Source organism: Cygnus atratus, chromosome 12 (genome assembly GCF_013377495.2).
Source record: "Cygnus atratus isolate AKBS03 ecotype Queensland, Australia chromosome 12, CAtr_DNAZoo_HiC_assembly, whole genome shotgun sequence".
In the NCBI taxonomy this organism is placed as follows: Eukaryota; Metazoa; Chordata; class Aves; order Anseriformes; family Anatidae; genus Cygnus; species Cygnus atratus.
The window spans coordinates 14026700-14048378 of NC_066373.1; the positions used below are offsets into that span (position 1 = coordinate 14026700).

Below are 21679 nucleotides of genomic sequence, written 5' to 3' on the forward strand. Positions count from 1 at the left end.
GTTTTGGGAAGGCAAAGCATCTCAGGGAGCAAGGGAGGGGACTGTGGCATCCATAACAAAGTGGTAACAACAGACCCTTTCCACCAGAGGAAAATAATTCCTGGAGCAGAAGCAATGCCGGCTGCAGGATTATCAACTGGGGTTTGTCCAGGTCTGGGCCAGGGGTGTGTGCTGGAAGGATGCGTCAGGAACCTCACGTTCACATGAGGATTGTCCCTGTCGTGATGCCAAGCTCCCTTTCTGCCCTGGTTGTCCATCAGCTGAAACACAAGCACAGCTTTACCTTGTGCACTCCAAGCTCCCTTGCAAGCTGTTCCCTGCTTAACACTCAGGAACACATTTTGGGCTCCTTTGCCTTCATCTCTGTCCCCACCAGGACACCATATTTCTCATACACATCCCAAAGCAGAAGTTTTCAGAGCTCAGGGAGCTGCCCAGCCAGCGCCTGGCGCCCCTGCTCCTCAATGTCTTGCAGGAGAGGGCTGCGGTGACCTGCTACATGCACAAAGCTGTAACCAGAAAGTCACAGGTGCATGAGGCAGCCTGCTCCTGCTCATTAGCACTAACACAACGTTATCAGCTCCTGCACAATTACCTGTGAGTGAGATACAGACTTGTCCCTCCTCGTTTGCTCTGCTTCACTCAGCCTGAAATGAGCTGTGGAGCAGCTGTCCCAGCTGGGGCTGACCAGATTTCAGGTAGCTTCAGCTCTCCAGGTTCCTCCTGGTACCCTGTGGTGGGTTTTGTGGGGGTCCTGCAGGTGTGGGGTCAGTTTATGGGGCAGAGGGTGCTGCAGGAGGAAGGTGCCTCCCCATTCCCCCAAATCATGCTGCTCTATATGCAATTGCATTTTCCCATCTGTTCCACGCCTGGAATTTGGTACGTGCTGGAAAACCCAACCAGTTTGGGTTCTGCATCTGTCCCAACCCTCCAGGAAAACTGACAGTCTGGGGAAGCTGCTAAGGGCTTGTGAGAAGAGACACCGCATCTGTTAATTACACTGCATGCACGTTCCCATCTTCTCTAGTGCCTGCCACTGGAGAGAAGAGCTCATTTGGGGGATGTGGGGAATAAAGCAATTAAAAGAATAGCTATAAGCCTAGCGAGGAGATAATAAATGACAGTGCAGCAGAATGCTAATGCCATGTTCTGGCTCCCTGTGAATGAATGTGTACAGCTCATCAGAGAAGTCCTGCTCCAGAGAGCAGATCTCTCCCCAAAGGATTGCCCTCTGCAGTGATGAAAAATATATGAGATACAAAAGGAATTTTTAAAATCCCCTGCCAGGACGACTAAATGAGTTTGGTCAACAACCACGTCTGACCTCCCCCTCCTTTTGCAAGGGCTGGCGGGCAGCTCCGACGGGATGCGCAGCACTTCTCCTGCTGAGGGCATCTTGCTCAGGGCCAGGTCAATGAGAGGCGTGCGACGCAGCACGGACACACTGTTGTCCTGGAGGCTGGGCCCTACAACCACCCTGCAGCTCAGGGAGCACCAAAAGGCCTAAATAACTGCAAATCTAACAGAGTTTCCCAGGTGAGAACTAATCCAATGTTTTCTAAAGCCCTATTCTGCCACTAAATCATATATATATACACATATGTATATATATTTAAATAAGTGTGCACAAGTTTACATATTATACACAATTTGTGCAATTCTGGTAGCATTGATATCAGCAGTACCGTGTCATTACCACCCCATTAATCTTCAGGCAGCTCCCCATAAAGCACTGCTGAAACCTGGAACAGCAGCCAACACCAGCGATGAAAAAGCACCGAGCAGCATCTTGCTTTTGTTAGCCATGGAGTAGAAAATGTCACTTGATCACCACTTCTCAGCAGCAGCAGGTTTTTGAATATAATGTTGCCAAAAGAAATTGAAATACGCAACACATTTTGCTGCTGGCTGAAATAACCGGCCAGGATGGGGACAGCACGAGGGGATGAGCATCCACCAGCTTCCCCGCACAGAAAGGGGATGTCCTGGCTTTGGGGCAGGTGTGGGACTTTTCACCCTCTGCAAACACTGAGCACCAAGGGTGCAACAGCAATACGTCAGTACTCTGAGACAAGAAATCCCACTGGAGACACCAGTAAGGTGGCTTGGAGCTTGCAGACTTCCCATAACCCCATCTGCACAAAGCCACAGTCCTACTCTGTGCCCATCGTGCCACACCACAGACCTCCTGGAGAGGTTTCCTAGGTAGTCAAGAAGAAAGAAACCTCATTAAAGCCCCGCCCCCCCCCCCCCCCCCCCCCTTTTTTTTTTTTGGGTGTCTCATCTCAGTTCAGCCTCCTCCTAACCACACCTTGCTGCCAGCCATGTCTTTTGCCGGTGGGCTGTGGTTCCCCAAACAGGAGCCCACACTCCTCCACCTTGTGGCACGATGCCACCAGCTCCCTGCAGCAGAATGGGTGCTCCAGCATCATCGACCAACCTCATCCCTCCACCCAGATGCCCAACTTCTCTCCTTTCCATCACTTTCCCAGCTAAAGCAAGTCAAGAAACCAATACAGACATTCATTTTGTCTATGCATATGTGAGGCGGTTCCCCTGCTCCTAAAAATACTCCGGAAAATCGAATCAACATTTTGTAATTTAGCTGGTAACAGCAATTACTAATAATCAGCAGGAACATAACTTTCTTCATTTTCTACTCTAGCTGTAATGTAATTTCAATAGCAAACTTTGCTTTGCACGCTAAGCAAATTCAATGGGCGATATAAGATAAACACGGATAAAATGGAAAATTAAAAAAAGCTTTAAAAATACATTACACTGTCCCGTCAAATAGCTAATAATTTTAATTTAAATTGCCTTTGGGAAAGATAAATTTCATATTGTCCCTACATTTCAGTGCAAAATGGAAAAATATTAAAGAAAAGCCATCTGGTATTTCAGGACAATGCTCTAAAGTATTTCAGAAGAGGGGCAGGTGAGCTCCTGGCTCCCAGGGTCTACGGAGAGACCACCCATACCCCACCTGCAGCTCGATAAATATCCCCACAAAGCACGAGGCAGCACATCCCATCTGCCTTTCAGCAGCTCCTGACTCCCCTGCTATTTTTTTATTATCGATTTTAACCCCAAGGCACCTGGCCCCTCTCGCAGCAGCTTCCCACTGAAGGGGAAGCGTGGGAGGGGATGGAGCGTTCCCAGTAGATCTTGGTAAAGAAGCCACTTCAGTTCCTTTGATTAATTATTGGATGAATAGTAGGTACCAAGCTAGTATCTGACATTTCTGATCTCGGGATATATGGTGGCCACTACACATATTGGAAAGGTGGGATTTTACAGCTCCGAAGGCTTTATAATTAACCAGACTATTATTATTTTTTAAGCATTTGCTGTTCAACTCCTCATTTTAAATTGGACTCTCTTTTCATCTGCTTTTTTGGCTGGATTTTTTTCTCTCTGGAGGAATAGGAGTCACACTGAAATATGACTCAATGCTGCCTTTCATTTCGATTTCCAACAACCTCAACCAGGCAGGCTTTTGAAAACTGAAGGAGAAAAAGCCCGGTGGGGCACATCCTTTGTGCCCCAGTGAGAGCATTCAGGTGCCACATTTAGCTTCACCTTTGTTGCACCAGGAAACTGAAGCATGCCTTGATGCCTCCTCTCCCATCGTTTTCCCCTGCTGCTGTTCCAGCAGGATGCAGACATTACGGTGCTGCTTCTGGCTCCATCCCCTTGTACAGACAGAAGTACGGCCACATCGGTCTGCTGGGGCCAGAGCAGAGGCAAAACACCCACAGTAAGGACTGCAGGGCTTAGGCTTGCCTCCAGCAGCCACATTTCCCCTTGGAGAGAAGGGGGCTCCTTTCTAGCAAGCTCTGGAGCAATGAGTGCTTGCCAGGAGACGTTTGGGGAGGGAGGCAAAGCAAGCATCACAAAGCACAAATCCTCCCCAGGTTGCTGTGTGTGAAATAGCTGGATAGGACAACACTCACAGATTCACACAGTTACCATTTATAGCACAGTGAAGCTTTTAGGTAGAGTGGAAAAGCTAAAGAGCTATTTAAATGCCCTCATAGGTAAAACTAAGCATCGCTTCAGACATCGTAAAGATCAGGTTGCACGAAAGAAAACAGCCTGAATAAAAACCGGAGAGAGAAAAAGACTCACAGCAGCCACCACAACAAGACATAAACCCAGCAGAGGTGGGTTGGTTTTTTTTTGCAAAGTTTGGCAAAAGGAGCTGCACGGCCATGTCTTAGGGGTCTCAGATCCCCAGGCAGTACTGCCACCGCACCCGAGCACCGCGGCTCCCGGCTCTGCCAAACGGGAGGAACTTACTTGGTGTTGTCCGAGTCGATGGTGTGGAAGAGCTTCTCAAGTTCTTCCTCGTTGAGTGTCCCATCTGAAAAAAAGGCCTGGAACTCCTCCAGGGACAGCTTCCCATCATCTGCAAAGAGCAACACGGCTGGTGTTAGGGCAAAGCAGGGGCAGAGCAACCAGAAAACTAGGACTCAGGTTCCCAAGGTTCGGACCAAAACCCCAAGTGCTGCTGCAGGACCAACCCTGCAAATGACGCGGGCTACACCGGTGGGATCTGGTGGCTTGCCCGGCCAAGCATCATTGCTCCTGGGTGCAGACACACTGGCCATTAGCAACTAATTGGGTTAATTATCCCAAAGCAAGCCTGAAGCCTGCAGAGGAAAAGCCTGCAAGCTTCATCATAAAAACTAATTACTTTGAAGAAATTAAAGAGCATTTTGTCTACCGTATGCTCAAGTGATGCAGGATGCTCGTTAAGGGACGTTGAACACACAAAATGTCTCAGGGCTGGAGCTAATGGCAGACCCCGCAGTATCTTTTGCCATCTCCATCTTCTCCACCACACGTCTCCCAGTGCTGGACAGAAATGCAAGGAAGCAGCCACGAAGCAACACGAGACACATTTTGCTTCAGCTGCCAAGCTTTTAAATGCACAAGGACTGTGTCACCTCAATGTTGTGCATCTGCTTCGAAAGGGACATGAGGAGGCACAGAGCCCATCTGCCCAGCCATACGGGACACAGCTTGCAGGGTGCCTCTTGGCAAGTCTGGCAGCACGTGGAGGGATCACAAGGCAGAGGTTTAACCACATTCTCCTTGGCATAAAGAGACGAGCTCACAGCAATTCCACCAAAAACTAATTCCATTTAATTGTTAAATTGGGAGCCTCTCATTGTGTGCTGTGGACAGGCACATAAAGCCTTCAAAGCCACAGCTGGAGGAAGCCCCTGTGAAGAATTTCAGCCATAAAGCAACAGGTGAGAGGCAAAAGAAACTTGAAAGAAATTGTAATTTACATAAAGTTTCTTGTTCAAGGCACTGCCATTGTGCTGTGGCGGACGGCAGTGCCTTGGGTGGAAATATCTGCCCCAGCCCATTGCTGCTGAGAGCCTCGCCATCCGCAGCCACACGAGAAGTTTGCAGACTGGAAACACTGCCAACTTTGCAGCAGGAGAACATATTATTTATTATTTAATCAAATCAATTATAAACCCTGGTTGCTTCTCTTTCAGGAAATGATGCTAGAGGACAAAATTAGCCAACGTACCACATGCACATCAATATTTCTTCCCTGAACTAAATCAGTCTGCTGCTCCTAAAACATATCTGCATTGCCAAATGCTAACCCAGTTTCCCCTGCCTGACAGAGATGAAGTTAGAGCAGTGATGAATGGAGTCTCAGATATCTATTTAATTGGCAATTACAAAAGGAACACAGCAGGAGAACAAAATTGCAGACAACAATGGGTGAAAAGGTTATAATTTTCAGAGCAGCACAGTGGCTATAGAGAGCGCCCAGCTGCCCATATTGTTTTCCTGTGTTACTTCCCCCAAACAGGAGCTCTTCTCTGCAGAAAGGCTGAGGAATAACAAAGCACCGTCCTCTAACACATCCCGTGGGATCAGGGCTCACGGCTGCAGCCAAGTCGTGCCCCACAGCATTGGGTGCTCAGGCACTGCAGGCTTCACTCCAACCCTGGGATGTTCATTGTCAAGAAAAGACTCAAAATTGCGAGTGCCAGGAGAAAAGTACTTTGTTTAATGATAGCAGGTGTATGAATGCAGAAAATTAAAGCATCTGGCAGGGGAAGATAGGTAAGCAAGTACCCATTGCTTGAACCATCCCAGATGGAGCAGGCAGTGGTACTTGCATGGTAACCCAATGGTGATGCTCTTTTTGCTCTTGTTTAGGCAGTGTCCTGGCCAGGATCAAGGGGGGATTTTTTCTGACCCTGGCTGGCAAAGAATACATCTGCAAGCAGGCAGTTCAAAAGGATGACAGCATTTGTCGCATTAGGTCTGAACACTTCTGTATCTCTGATGCACTTTTCCTGCAAACCTGAAGTCAGTGCTTGCTCACCTCAAGGTTGTCCTTCCACATGGAGGAATTAATTTCCTAGGGAAGTCAGTTAAATCAACTTACTGGGAAAGAGAAACTGGAAAAACAAGTGAATATTTTCAGTAAAGTACTTTAAGCTGAGTTTACAGCTCACTCTCCTCTGAAAGACACAGCAAAAGGTGTTTAGAGGATTAAGGGAAAAGCTTTTTCCTTTACCTAGTTTTCACCTTATAGCTTGCCTCTGTCACTTTACTCTTGCTTAATTTCTTTACTTATTCTGTTATTCTGTGATTCTATGCTTCATCTGGCTGCAAAAACAGATCTATGAGGAGGAAACACACAACAGCACAGACCTCCACTAGCACCAAATGGCAATATTCTGGTGACACATTATAAGAAACTCGGCACAAATTCATGTGCAGAAGGCTTGCAGGTGCACCTGGTGTAGGAATAGTCCTGTAGCATTTAAGAGCACAGAGTAATAAAGTATGAGTGAAGGATCTAGCTGAAGGAGGAGATGACAATTAATTTTATTTATTTGAGACTTCACAGAACTAGTTGGTTCCTGGCTGCAATTTGAATAGTGAGAGGTGCAATTTTTACTGGCTAGCAGTGCTCAGGACTTTCGTTCCCCACTAGATAACACCATAAAGCAGCAGTCAGCTTAAAGCTGATCGCTGTTTAATACAAGCCTGACTACTTGCCTGCAAACTCATGAAGTAAAAGCGTGGCAGAGTAACGAGATAATCCTGGGGCTTCGTATCTATAATTGTACAACAGCCTGAAAGCGGCATGCTGCTGGAGTCCCGCAGGCAGGGCAGGCTTCAGGGAACTCGAGTGATAAGAGGAAGCAGACCAGGCCGGGATGTGGAAGTTAAAATTAAAATGATAGAAAAATCCTGGGTGGCGAAGAGGAGAGGATTGTCCACAGCATTACAGACACACGAGTTCTGTGGCCAGTGTGTGTCCTGATAAGAGCAGATGGAGATGCTGTGCTCCAGGAACAGCCTTATCAGCAAAGTCATAGAAAAGCAAGATTTTCCTGAAGTGTCTGCACCCACCAAGGGATGGATAAAACTTCCAGAAGCCTGCTTTTTGCTGACAGCTGCTGGGTGTGAGAGACACAAACTCTCCCAATGAAGTGCCTTATCGAGCGGCATCGCTGATCCCAGCTTAGCCTCACCCACAGCCCACCCTCCAAGGAGCTCCCTTGGAGACATTTCAGTCTTGAGTACCTGCTCCTGCTTTGGATAAGAAGGATAATAGGAAAAAAAATTGAGATTCTGTACAAAATCTCATTAAATAAAGCTTCCAGCTGTTTTAAGATCTTAGAGAAGCCACTGAAACTTTTTCATCTGGAGCAGCCTGTTAAAGGCAGGCAACTTATGCTCACCTACTCACCACCCCTTTAAATTCGATGGCTTTAAAGGGTTAAACCCAGTACTTTAAGTGAACACCTAAGCTGGCAGCCAAGACAAATGTCACCAAGTGAAACTGCCTGCACAGTCACCGATGGGCTGAAAAAGGAGATAATCAGGCTGCTGCTATCCCGCAATCATTCCTTCCTGAGAGCATCATCCTCATCTCAGTACAGCTTTTCAAAATAATTCAATCACAGGCAAAAACCAAAGAGAATTTCCTGCCAAACAGAGCTGTCAAAGTTAAAGCTCACCAAGGAGGGGAGGATGTGATGGAGAACATCGGTCAGCCCCGACTGGGATTTTATTATTGCTCCATTTGCCACTGTAGCAATCCGATGAGTCTGGAGGAGGCTTTGATGCCTCCTAACTCCTGCAATCAGGCTCTTCCCACCTGCTAATGCAGGGGGGGGACATCAAGACAGGGCCCTAAATCACCCAAAGTATAGGAAATCTGATATATCTGAAGGCTGAGTATTTGGAAATTTACTCAGAGATACAAACAGCTTAAAGCATCTACAAAATAAAGTCATTGTCCTGAGTCTGTTTGCTAAGCCCATTTTGAATTACCTCGGGTTGGGGCTGCTCATATATTACCTGGGTACATTAGGGGTATATTTTGTTACTTACTGTCATTACTGTCTGAGCTCTGAAATACTTTTAGCCCTGCCTAGTGTCCAAGCACCGACAGAGATATGGGTGAGCAAATCGGATTATTGTGGCCTGTGAATAAAAATAACTGGATTTTTATTTGACTCTGGAGTGTGTGTGCAGATACAGGGGCCAGGGAGAACATGGTCTGGCTTCAGCTGCGGACTCTTGGTCCGTGTGAGGTCAGCAGGAGCGGCTTTACTCATGTAGATGAAGCTGGGTATGGACCTGAGCTTACAGACTGGGCTGTTATGAAAAATGACCTCCAAATCTGCCATGGATGAGAAAGATCTAGATAGGACACTAAATGTGGGACCCCAAATGATGCCTTTCCACAGAGTTTTTGCACTGGAAAACCTGCCTCAAGAGCCAGACGCCCTCCAGGTTCAGGCAGTTGGGCCTGATTTGAGACGTCCCCATTGGGGACATCCCAGCAAGCCCACAGGCCACATCCCCAGCATCACCCAACAGTACTGAATGACTCCAAAATCGCCTTTTTTTCATGGAAGTTAACTAACACCCAGCCCAGATGTCTTAGCAAGGGGTGGTGTGGTGCCAAGCGATCCACCCCGAGGACCTGCAGACAAACAGCATTTCCATCACGGCTGAGTCTGTCTGAAGCACTCATTGCATTTCCTAATGCCAGCTGTGGTTGCTGATGGACTGACAGGTTAATGCCATACAAAATCCCTCAAATTTGGGATTTTTATCTTCCTACATCACATCTTCCCTTCCTACACTCATATCAGGCAATATAGAGATGTAAGTTGCACACAACACATGAAAGGACATCCCCTAAATAGTCAGCCCGTACCCTCCCAGGTCATTTATCCCAACAGCAAAGATCAGCTCTTCTTCAGTAATTCAAGGTATTTCTCTCCGTATCAAAACACAGAGTTCATAAAAAAAAATCAAAACCCACATTCAAAAAAAAAAAATATATATATATATAATCATAACCCACATTCAATCAGTTTTACTTTTTCTTTCTGCCCTGCAGCCGACGATGCAGTTTTGTGCTGAGACAGGAAGAGGTGCATATACAAATTTTGTGCAAGATTTAACCCTTTCATTTTCCATTAAAAACGGAGAAAAGAGTGACCGTCACTTCAAATTGACTGCAGCAATCAGCAGAAAAGATTGAGCCACGACTTAAAGCCCAATTCTTATCCAGGATGACGAGTAATGCTGCACACACCCAACAGCCCATGTCTGGCCATCGTCCCTTTGGGACTTGGCCTGGGGAAAAAAGAGGATTGCTGCTGTAGTCAGAAACCTGGACCTTGTCCTCACCATAAATAGTCCGGCATCCAGCAATGTCCATTAGCATGCCAGAATTGCACCAAGCTGCTCAGCTTTTGTCTTCAAATCAAGCCTTTTGTCATCCTAGAATTAGAAGTAATTCTGAAATTATTTTTAATAGCAGCTATACATAGATATCAAATGTAGGCTGGTAGGCAGGGAGACTTTTAGGAGGGATTCAGCACATTTTCTCCCACTGCCTTTTATGAAGGTTTTACTTCTTTCAGTTTTCCAGATAATCCTCGTCCTGCTGTAATGAGCTGATTTAAATGTTTTTTTGTTGTTGTTGTTGTCTTTTTGTTTGTTTTGTTTTTCTGCTCTCCCCCAGTACATTGGCTTTGGGTCTCACATCAAGGCTCTTTCTGAATGTCTTCCGCAGAAATTCCCACTCCTTCGTAAATTCAATGTTGGGATCAGACTTTGCCAGGGTACAAATAGCCTGGCCAGGCTCGATGCAACTGCTGCTTACCTGAGCCCATGACAAATGCTACCCAAGCATTTAGAAGAGGATGCAGACAAAGATGCCAGTAGTCTACAAAGCTGCCTTACTCTACCATTTTCCTATAGAGAAACAAGAGGTAACCTATTTCAGTTTCCTTCACAGTTATTTGAATGCTTTTCTTTCAATTTGAAAAAAGGAAATTAATGTCAATATTTGCCCCACACATTGGGTGGCACGAGAAAAAGATGGCGGCAGCCCCTCCATGTGCTGCTGCTCTGTAATAATTTGGGAAAACCGTGGGTGAGCTGGCCCCCAGGGCAGCTACTGCAGACACAGCTTAGCTCCAGACACACCACTGCCTCTTTCTCTGAGTTATTTTTCATCTTATTTGTCCTCAGCCTGTCTCCTTTATATTGGGTGCTATTAGAAGGCTGAGTGACTTTGGACAAGCACAGCTTTTCATCACCCCTGATTTTATTAGTTGTCCATTCAAGCCGTTTCCCCCATGAGATACACAAGCACGAGCCACCGTGGCAAAGCAGCAGGTTTCTGTGCAGGGCTTTCAGCATTCCATCCCTCTCCCAAAGGCTTGGATTCTCCACATATTCCAAAATCTGCCTTATTTTTTCCACCCCTACCCAGCCCCAAATTTCTCTGTTGCCCCACACTCTGTTGCTCCTGCTGCACCTCAAACAGGACTGCTCTGCAAACCGTGCAAAATATACTAAAAATAAACAGTGGGAGAACAACTAATATTTGGATATGTATATTAAAATGTTAAGTAACTAGTCTTTTACCTATTCAACAAATGGTTCGTTTTTATGCCTTAGCAAACCAGGGTGTTGTAAGGAATTCTCTGCGAGGCTAAGTATTGCTTTGTATTTGTGAAGGAGGTGGTCTGGGAATCACAGGGACACATTTAAAACTGGTCCTGAGCTCAAGGCAGAGGAGTGGGTTTATCTGGTGGGCTTTTTGGCCATTCCCCCCAGTACGTATCAAAACCTGCAGGTGCTTTCAGGCTGTCGCAGGTCCCTGGTGTAGGATGGCTGGAGGAAGGTACCCGTGATGGTGCCAGGGACCTCCAGCAGACGTGGTGTGCTGCCAACTTATTTCTGCTCAGGTCCTCAAAAAACTCTCTGCCTTCACCTCGTGGGCACATGTTGGACGTGATGGTTTGGGGAACAGGGAAGGATGAGGAGCCCTCCAGCTCTACATGTGGAGTCCAGCTGAACATCTATCTGCTCCTTGCTCTCCTGAAAGAGCAGCATAACAGGCTGGAGAGGGAGCACAGGGCACCACACTCACCATTTACCAACACCATTTCCCTGCAGTTTTCTCAGCTGCACGAGGGAGAAGAACCACCCCAGACGTGTCACCCAGCCCAGAGCAGAGGCCAACACCTCTGATCCCAGCACCTCTATATCCTTTTAAATCCAGATTTCTCGGAAAGCTCAGCATGGACACCATGCGGGCCCCCAGTGCCTCACCCTGCTCCTCATTAACTGGCTGCTCTCACGTGCTTTGTCTTCTCAAACATGTAGATGAAATGCTGGAGCTGTTGGCTGTTGACAAATTAGCAGCAAATTACTGAGGATTAGAGAGCTACAAACTCATCACTTCCCTTGGCCCCATGAAACAATATCCAGATTGCATTGGCAGCATCACCAGTTTTCTATCCAGCTAACAAGCGGTGCAGAGATGAAGACAGTGAATTAAACTAAGCCAAAAAGCAGGTACCTCGTTTGCATTCTCAGAAGGCAGAAGTTACCCTCCTGCGTTACAATTTGCGGCAAATAGGACATCCAGCTCCTTGTGCCAGTGCTGGCAAGAAGGAATTGCTCGAATAGCAAATTGTAACTTGCATAATTAATAACTTGCTTCCACCTCTTAACCCCTCAAGCACAAAGTCCAGCTGCAAGCCTCCAAATGAACACTTCATCTCTTGAAAGTCAATGGTCCCAAAATTCCCATTAAAATGGTTCCAGGCTCTAACCCAAACTACTGCTCCTGTTCGATGGTCCCTCTCCCAGAGACTCCTGTCTCAATGGTTGGGTCTTCTCCAGAAGCATCTTTGGGGGAGTTTTCTTTGCTCTAGGAGTTTTCTTTGCTCTACTCAGCAGAGCTCCCTCCCATGGTCCCATAAGTTTCCAGGGAACTCGCTCTTAATTTTATGCTCCTGCTTAATAAAGCTTCTGCCCCTCGTTTATTTTCACAGGAAAATGTCAGCCCTATGCTCAGTGTCTCCTGCGATTCGTTCAGGGCAGGGTGGGTGTCTCAGCCCTGCCAGAGGTATTTAATGTCTCTGAACCAAGCAGTGCAGATCTTTGCCATTCTCTTTCATCTGTTTGCTTTGCAAAACAGCTGAGCACCACAGAAGCAGAGCATCCCTGCAGGGAAGGTGCATCTGCTGTGGAAAGATTGCAGAGAAAAAAAAATAGAAAAAACAAATATGTATTTCTGCTCCAGCAAATTAAACAAGCACATCTTTAATCACACACTTTTGTAACAAGCTTTTAACAAAACTGCAGCATTTGTATCTTTTCTCTTTATTTTTACTAGCTGTCCATTTCAAAGTAGGTAAAGAAAAAAAAACAGGACTATTGTCAGGCTTTTCAGTTTTAAGGACATGGAAAGATGTTTTGGTGTGTTTTCCACAATTACACATAAAATGGCATGCCACACCAATGAGCAAGAGTCAACACAGCATCAAACTGTGCTAGGAAACCCCAAACCGGTGCTGGGGTAACAAGTAGGTCACGGCGCAGCTCTGCCGTTGTGCTCTACCGAGGTTTAAATGCAAAAGCAACCCAAAGCCCTCAGTGCCAGCACAAAAGGCACAGGGGAGCAGCAGACCAGCTCACTGCTCTTGGTTTGAAACACACCCAGCACATGCCAGCTCACTTCCCAAGTCCCCAGCATCTAGCTTTTTAATTTGGGTAAATCTAAAATGAGGGGGAAAAAAGCATTCAAAGGACAAAGCCATTGGAAAAGTGCCCATGAGCTTTCCCTCCAGCAGCAAACGGGGTCACCTTGCTACCTTCCTTAATTAAACAAGGCTTTGGAAAGGAATTTCTGAAAATTGCAAACACAAAGCATTTCAGTTTTGCTCCATTTTAATCCTATCATATTCCCCTGAAGACTCACAACAGCCTCTCCACTTTTATTTTATTTTTCCACAGCAAACTCCAATAATTTCCTGCCAGCTCCAAAGAAAATGCAAAAAAAAACAAAGTAATGTGCTTTTTCCCCAAACCTCCAGCACAACTGCTGCGCTAGCACAGGTCCCTCCCCACCCTGCTTTTTGAGCACTCGGTTATCTGCTGCTGCTTGTTAAAATGCTTCTCCTGGAGAACACGTTTCAGCGAAGCCTTTGTGAATTTTTAATGCCCCGTGCTACTTCACTTTTGCTGAATCCACATTTCCTCTGTGCCATCTCCCCGGCACCGGCAGCGTCTCCCCCATCCCCTGCAGCCACGCGCCCCGCAGCCTGTCCTGGTGTGACCGGTCACCCAAGGCCAGCTGGTCTCGCAGGAGCACACCCGGGCAGGGCAGGAGATGTACTCTATTGTACTGAATTAGGAGAAAAGGGGGAGCGTGGAACATGAAAGTCGAGGCTGGTGACTTAATTGACTGAAGGGTGAAGCGTGAACCACCTCTGCTTTCAGCAGAGCTGAATTATCACAGGAGTGTGGTGGCACCGAGGGCCTCCAGCACTGTGATACTGCCGAGTTTACAAGATAAAAACACTTGTTTGAGCTTTCTTCTCCTTCCTCCAGCTCTGGTAAGAAAATCATTAGGCTCTTTGTAGTTAAACAAAAGCAAACAAACAGCAAAGAAAAAGCCAGCAGCAACTCACAAAAATGTTATCCCAGGGGTTTTCAGCAGAGACCAGGAATGGCTCCACCTAAAAGCAAATAATAGCGAAGACAGGGTCGTCAGTTGCTCTTGTGTGTGTCTTATTCACATAAAAAATAAGGAGAGTAGAATAATCCAGGCTAGAGCAAACAGAACGCTGCTTTCTCAAAAACATTGCCGTTGTGGAGGGTCACGGTGCTGCACAGACCTGCTGTAAAACTCACTCACGGGCTTCATGATATAGGGACACAAAAATCTTTGGTGATCCATGCCCTGGAGCACCACGGCTGGACCAGCTGAGATGCTGTTCACCTGGCAGTGTTATACGGGTTACCCAAGTTTCTGGGAACGCTGTATTTCTTCAAAATACTCAACACTACTAGCTAATGAAATGGGAAAAGCTAGGTTCAGCCCCTGATGACATCTGTGATGTTAGATCAAATGCTCCTCCTGTGGAGGAGGTGATTTATTAGCAAAGGTTGGACCTGCTTGAAGAAATCAGCTCCTTGGTGCAGGAGAAGGCTCAGCTACGCTTCATCAAAGGAGCAATTTGCACAGATGTTTTCTGTCCCGAGTAAAACAGCACTAACAGCTCACATGTTGCCGCGAAACCCATCATGGAAAAGCTTTTCAAAAACAAGACAGACCTCATCACAGCCTCCAGGGAGCACAGCTCTCTCCTCTGCCTGCAGGAAACCCTTTAAACTTAGGCATATTTCCAAACTATTAGCAAAAATTGCATTTCTAGATTGGTTCAATGCATGGAGCTATGGGTGAAGTTAGCAGGATTTGGGAGCCAGCCCTTGTCCTTAGTTCAGGCACCCAGCTGCACACATCTGAGCTTGAAATATTTGTGTCTAATTTATACATGAAGAAAAGGATGTAAGAATATATAATCTAGGGTATAGCAAACACAACAGTTTTTACAAAATGTTGATGTTGGAGAGGGCCATGGTGCTGTACAGACCCACAGCAAGACCTTAAGCGTGTGGAGATACCACTGGCCAAGTAGACCACTGATGCTCCACTGCCTGCTTTGTCCCAGAAAACCCCCACCAAGGGTGTCTGAGGATGTTTTTTGATGCCATTCCCTTTGGAGTAACCTCAACAAACCTCCCAAGGAAGAGGTGAGGTGAGCTGAGGTCTGGTGACTGCAGGGTTTGGTACCACTCCTCCACAGGAAAACTCTGATGAGGGGCTCAGACGACATTCTGCCACAGGACACAACATATTTCCACCCTAATTAAAGAGAAGCCAATTCCAAAAGTCATCCGCCTCTCTCACGGAGCACACTGGCATTTTTCTGTAGAAAGGCACCTGCCAATGCTCAGCCCGCTGGTTTCCTGCTTGTGCTGCAGAACAGCCCCGCTCCTATGTCAGGTCAGCCTGCACAAACCTGAGCTGAGCAGAGCTGCGAGAAGCACTTAATCCCCATTCTTGTCTAAAAGGATCAAAATGCTCAGCGGGTTGGTAATTCAAAGGTTTAGCCTCCAACCTCCACATATCAGAGAAAAAAAAATACACGCTGCAGGCTTAAAACTTGAATATTAAAATTGTAGAAGGCAGGAGGTAAAAAACAAAAAAAACCTGCTCATGCTATTCTACAAGGGAACAGTCCTTTTCTGTAGTGATTTACGGTATAAGAAAGCTGCTTGCTTTTATGTTGCCTTGGTTATCCAGTCCCTCGCTGTATGAATAAATTTGCTTGGTTCGGTGCAGGGCTCTCAGAGAAAGCACACGGAAAGGAAGAGACCGGCTCCAGCTACCCATAATTTATGGTTTGGTGTCTTTAAACAAGTACAGATCTCTTTGCTCAGCTAATTTTTGTAGCCAGCCCCTATCTGAAGATCCCTAGCCTCCAGACAAGGGAGGACGTGGCTGCAGAGGGCTGGGACAGGACAGGGACATGTGGAGAAGCCACTGTGGGAGAAGCCACCGTGGGAGACACGGCTGCCAGCAACGCAGGGTCAGGCCCCCAGAGCTACTGGCTGCACCCGTTTTATCTACCCAAACCCATTCTCCAGCTCCCATGGGGTCTCTCTTTGCCGGCTTCCCCCTTATCAACTCATCTAGGGGGAGAAGAAAAGGGAAAATGTCAGGTATCCAAATTCAATGAATTGTAAATCTGTCCTTTTAGGAAAAAAATACCTGCAGAAATGGTCTTCCCAAGCCAATTAGGCAGCAAGGTGCCCTGGCGTTAAGGATGCTCCAGCCTGACCAGCACAGCCTCTGAAGGTGTTTGTTTCACAGGGGACACCCTTCTCCCTGGCTGCTGACCTGTAAAATGTCAGGCTCCTCATTTAGGAAGCAACAACTGGTTCTGAAGAGCTTCAAGTGTCCGTGTCTTGCCTGAGTTATATTTGAAGGTGGTATATTGCACGAACATCCCCCCCAATCAGTTTTCCTTTCCCCTCGTTTCCCCAGGAGTCTCAGAATTCATCAACTCATCTGCTCACGGTCCTCATTATACACAATTTTAATATTCCCTGCTATGTACAGCCCTTTTATAACTTCTTTCTCTTAACTATTCTTCCGGTTAAATGCTACAAAAGCATTTCCCCCTCTGGTTTCCAACTTGGAAATTCCTCCTGCAAGATCTGCACGCTGCAGTTTTCCAACAACTAAATGAGAAGATGCAGTGGAGAGAAAACAAGTCTGGCTCCTTTCTCTGAAAACCATAAATATTTCAGCTTGTTTTTACTGTCTTGTGCAAGTACTTCCAATTATAGTACACGCTCCTCCCCCCCCCCCCCATTTAACACGTACCAAGCATATTAATTAATATCACTATCACTCCTGCTACAAAAGCACTAGAAAGACCCATTGGGCATGTGGCTGAGCTTCCACAGAGCCAAGAGCTGGACTCCACAAAGCCCAGGCACAAGGACCTGACTCATGGTCTCTGTTAAGAACAGAAAACCACAGCAAACAGGTGTTTTTTCCTAATATAAAAAGCAAAATGTGTATTATATTGAGGAGCCTTTTGGGGTAAGTACACTGATTTTGGTTAATCTGGGTCTGTTTGCTCTTATAAATTCAGCCTATAAAGGTAAGGAAGGAAAATCAGTCTTGTTTAATGAAGGGTAGCGTGTTTGAAAGCCAGCAAAGCAGTCAGCTGGAAAAGTAACATCTCCGTGATGAGCAGAAAGCCCTCTGGAAAGGAAAAAAGTCTCAGCGTACATCTGTTAGCAGGCTAGATGCAAAGCTGCATCTGTGTGCTGAGACAACCAAGCATCACTTAACTGAGCAACCACGTGCCGAAACAACATGCAGGCGCTCTGGCCTTCTGCAGCCAATTATTTTGGCTCAAGGAAAAGAAATCCCATGTTTACAGGCCCGGCACCAGAAGTGCCCAAAAGCCACCCACTCAAATCATTACAGAGAGCAGTGCCCTAAAATCTGGCTCCTTTCACAGATGGAGGCAATGAATAACAGCAGGGCTGAAAGCATCTGCGTCTGCACTGTATCAGGCTGGGTGCCTGTGTATCAGCATCTAATTAAGGCAAAATCTTGGCAGCAGGAACCGAGCTCGGGTCCAACCCCAGAGCGCAGCCTGCACCAGCCCTCCCGTGCAGCTGGGCTGCAGCCAGAGCATCTTCCCTCGCCGCTGAGCTCCAGCCCGCACCCAAAAATGCTTCCTGAGGCTGCAGCGGGGTCACAGAAGAGAAATTTCCACTCTAAAACAAATGCCCACCTGTGAAAGTCCCTGAAAGCACTGCAGGCTTTCTCCAGAGCGAAATGCTACCATCCGTATTGCAGTCACCAACCACAAAGCCAGAGGCACTTGTGCTCCTGCATTTCCACAAAAATCAGTTTTAACCCTTTGTTACCACAGCCTTCCAGGGAGAAATCCAGCAATTCCTGATCCCCGTGTCTCCCTGACTGGAAATTACAGATCTAGACATATCATTGTTTTACCTTCAAAGATTTCTCTCTCCACTGCGAGCAATAAGATAGTTATTCCCCTCTCTCTGATCTTTATTATCTAGTAACCCTAGTAATCTTAAAAGAATCAGAAAGATAATAGGAAGAAACAGATCCCCATGATTTATAGTTGTTCCTGGCCAACTGCCTGAACGTAGGCTGCCAGAACATATTTTCTCACAATTGTCTGGCAAAAATGGCTTGGAAATTACAAGGATTGTTTGCAGCAGAGTATTTGTTCTGGATTCCATTTTTGCCTTATTTAATTCTAACAGCTATGATTGACTCGTTTGATAAACATGGTGGATCTGCAACAGAAGCTAATGAAAAGAGAAAGCAGAGCCCCCCAAAACTGGGATGAAACTGGGAGGCAGGTGGAGGAAAGCCCAGCTACCAAGAGAAAGAAGAAGTGTTGGAAGCTGTAAGTGGGATTTGGGTAGGATGGCAAGAGGAATAACACAGGCTGGGGGATAATGAGGTGCCTACTGAGGTGGTGAAGGCATTTTAAGGGGTTCCTATGTGCCAGTCACCTCTACTGGGGTGTATCTTGCCATTGCCACCCCGAAGCCTGTCACTCACTCGTAATACACCAGGAGCACTCACAAACCACATCACTGAGCCTGTTAAAGGTATGTGTCCAAAGTGGTTTTGAAGCACCAGAAATCAGCAAGCTCTTTGGTTCTCCTGCGTGATGGATAAGCACATTGTTTGGCAAAGAAGACATGAGCTACATGGCAGCCAGAGCCCCCCCACTTTGCAGGGTTTGACTCCAGATATTAAAAATGAGAACACACACCCTGGGAGCTTGTTCCTGCACCGAGGCCAGCCCCACTCCTGCACCTGGGCAGTACCTGCTGGGACAGACGTGTCTCAGGGCCATGCACCAGCCAGGTCCCCGAAGCCTGCACCCCCTCCATCTGCCAGACCATTATCAGCCATCCAAGTAGAAAAAGTCCTTTCTAGGCATTTTAAAATTTCATCCCTGCCAAAAAGTAATAATTAAAAAAAAATCACCACAACATGAAAATTTTAGCAGTAGAAATATTGATTTGCTGGATCTACCTTGAAAAGCTTCCTGGATACAGTGACATGAGATATTACTGAGACAGATCAAAAAGTGCCCGAGGTGTTAAGCTATTGATGTCCATCAATGCCCCCACTTTCTGCTGTAGCTGGAGCCTTTGCCCTACCTTGTGCTGCTGTTTCCAAGACAAAAAGACCTTTGTGTAGATACCCTCCCTCCTGGAGCAGGTCTGGGACTCGTGTCATAAACTCTGTAGGGGGAGATGTCAGGGCAGTTTTGCACAAAGACCGACCCATCTGAACACAGGAATATTGTGTTTCAGCTGAAATGACCAGCGAGACAGCTACAGCATCCAGGGATGTCCACAGTCCACAAAAGTCAGCACAAAACCCACTGCTTTTAAGACATTGACAATATAACTTGTGGGTTTTGGCTAGAGAGATGGCAAGGAGGTAATAGCTCTGTAAATGTTTCATAGTGCACTTTGCTGGCTGTCATCAGGCCACGTAGATATATTTGCTATGCAGTGCCCAATTAAATTTCTCAACTTTGGCTCCAGAAAAAAACATTCTTTAAAAAGTCCTCCGGACTTTTTAAACAGCTGTTCAAAGCCTGCTTCAGAAACCACAATATCTTATTCCCTCCTTTCACAACCTGTAACAAGGCCATTAAATCTGTCACCATAATATATCCCATTCACTTCTTTTCAGCCTGAAGTCTCTAATGAGGGTTACAGAAGAAAACCCACAACTCCCAGCCCATGGAGAGAAGAAGAAAATAAAGCCCATCTTCTCCGGGTTGCACGGCGTGTCAAACCTTAATTAGTGTGCTTCAAAGGAGGCCAGGAGTGCTGGAAAACACTGGCCTCCAGATGAAATATTCTGCCTCGAATTGGCAGGCTGAAATGGTAACCCCTGCTCGATGTCTTCTGTCTGCATCTGTCACGGACACCCAAACGCCACTGTTTGTATATTAAAGGAATTGAAACACCAACCAGACCAGCAGAGACTGAAACTCAGTGACGTTCAAGGCTCCTTGCCTCTCTCTGCAAGATCTTACATACTTAGTTCCTGTTCAACCCCCAAAAGACCAAAGAAATACCAGCAGGAGCCAGGAAAGGACAAAGAGGAGCCAATCAAGGGATATGGTACCACGTAACAAGTACATTGTGCACAGAAACACATCACACACACACACAAAAACCTTACAGGCTGAATACAGCTGCCTTGCCCCCCTCCCCAAAGCAATACGATTGCACAAACTGGTTGGAGCCCAAGCACGGATGCTTCTTCACAGCGTGGGGAGCAACTGAGCAGGGAGGTTTTAGACCACCCCAAACCTCTACCAGCGATAAATACCAGCAGCAAGAAGGCTCAATCGATGGGGCAGGCCAAAAATCTGCACACCTGTGCAGACTGGTGAGAGGTTTCCAAGGCAGAAGCTTTTCTCCGGCCTGCTCCTCCATGCCTGGTCTGTCAGGGGCAGCTTGGCCAGGAGCAGAGAGCAGCGATGGCCCAAGGGCTGGTGCTTCTGCTCAGGCAGCGCTCTCAGGAAGATGGCTTTTTGGGTCAGCATCACCACCTGAGCCTTCAATGGACAGAGACTTAGCCTAGTAACAAAGCGTGAGGCCATGAGGTGAGATATCTGACCGTCTCTGAGGTTCTAACCCATTTGCTGTCAATACGGAAATGTCAGGAAGCCTTGAAGGTTACAACAGTTACTGATTTTACCACAGGTTTTGCAAAACAGATGGATTTTAGAGAGGGTGGAGAGAAATGTTTGGCAGTCATGAGGAGGGAAGGTGCTTGGGCAGCCAGCACGGAGGGACATAGAGACGGCTTTCAGGCCACAGGGCAGCCTGTACTGTGGGCTGGCAGGCCTCACAGAACAGCTGAGTATGGCAGGGACCTCTGGAGGTCACATCATCCAACCCCCCTGCCCGAGCAGGTCCACCCAGAGCATCAGGTGATGATGATTTTTTTTTCTTTGCATCTGGTTTGATGTTCTAGCTGCAGGCTTTACAACAAAAGGATGATGACACAGGTGATTGCTACCAACTCCGCTATGATGCCAAACTTCTCTGCCCCCTTGTTTCATGGATGTGCAGGGCAGTGGGCACCAGAAAGACACATGGACTCATTTGTGTGGCTCATTCATTTAAAAAAAAAAAAAAAAGTCCACCTGGCAATTAACAGAAAACATCCACGACCTCTCAGCTGATTTGTACCTTGAGTAATGAGAAAGGGCACTCTGCATGACACCAATTAGGCACCTGAGCTGTCAGATATTAACTGGAGTGCCAGCAACCCAGTTGCCTGAAAGGCCAAGTGCACTTCCTAAATAGAGCAACTTTTGCTTCACAGGCTTTCATGGTACCTTCTATTTTGGTGGCCCGCTCTCTCAGCAGGGAGCAGCTTTAGGAACAGGACAGGAGGAAGAATTTAAGAGAGCGATGGGCTGTAAAATGTTGCTCTGCAGAAATAGGCAGGATACAAATGCTTCTGTTGCACAAATTAAATTTCATGTGCTGGCCACACCATTGGCTTCAGTTCATGGGGGAGTTTCTGGGCTGGATCCAAGCCTTGTCCAGCACAAACCTTTCACTAGATAAACAACACACAGGCCCAGGTTAAAGCTGGACTGCTACATAACTGGCAGCTAATAGTATAGGAGGATATAGCAGTTAATGTTCTAATCCTATGCACCCAATTCAAGGCCTG

The 21679-nt window shown here is 46.8% G+C and overlaps 1 protein-coding gene across 1 annotated transcript in view; it reads right to left on the minus strand.

The window, feature by feature from the left end:
* The window catches only part of NECAB2 (N-terminal EF-hand calcium binding protein 2), a 59172-nt gene that overhangs the window by 21952 nt on the left and 15541 nt on the right, over window positions 1-21679 (minus strand). The window contains exon 3 of the mRNA XM_050713287.1: window positions 4303-4411. Coding sequence (XP_050569244.1) covers window positions 4303-4411 — 109 coding nt within the window. The remainder of the gene's footprint in view (window positions 1-4302; window positions 4412-21679) is intronic.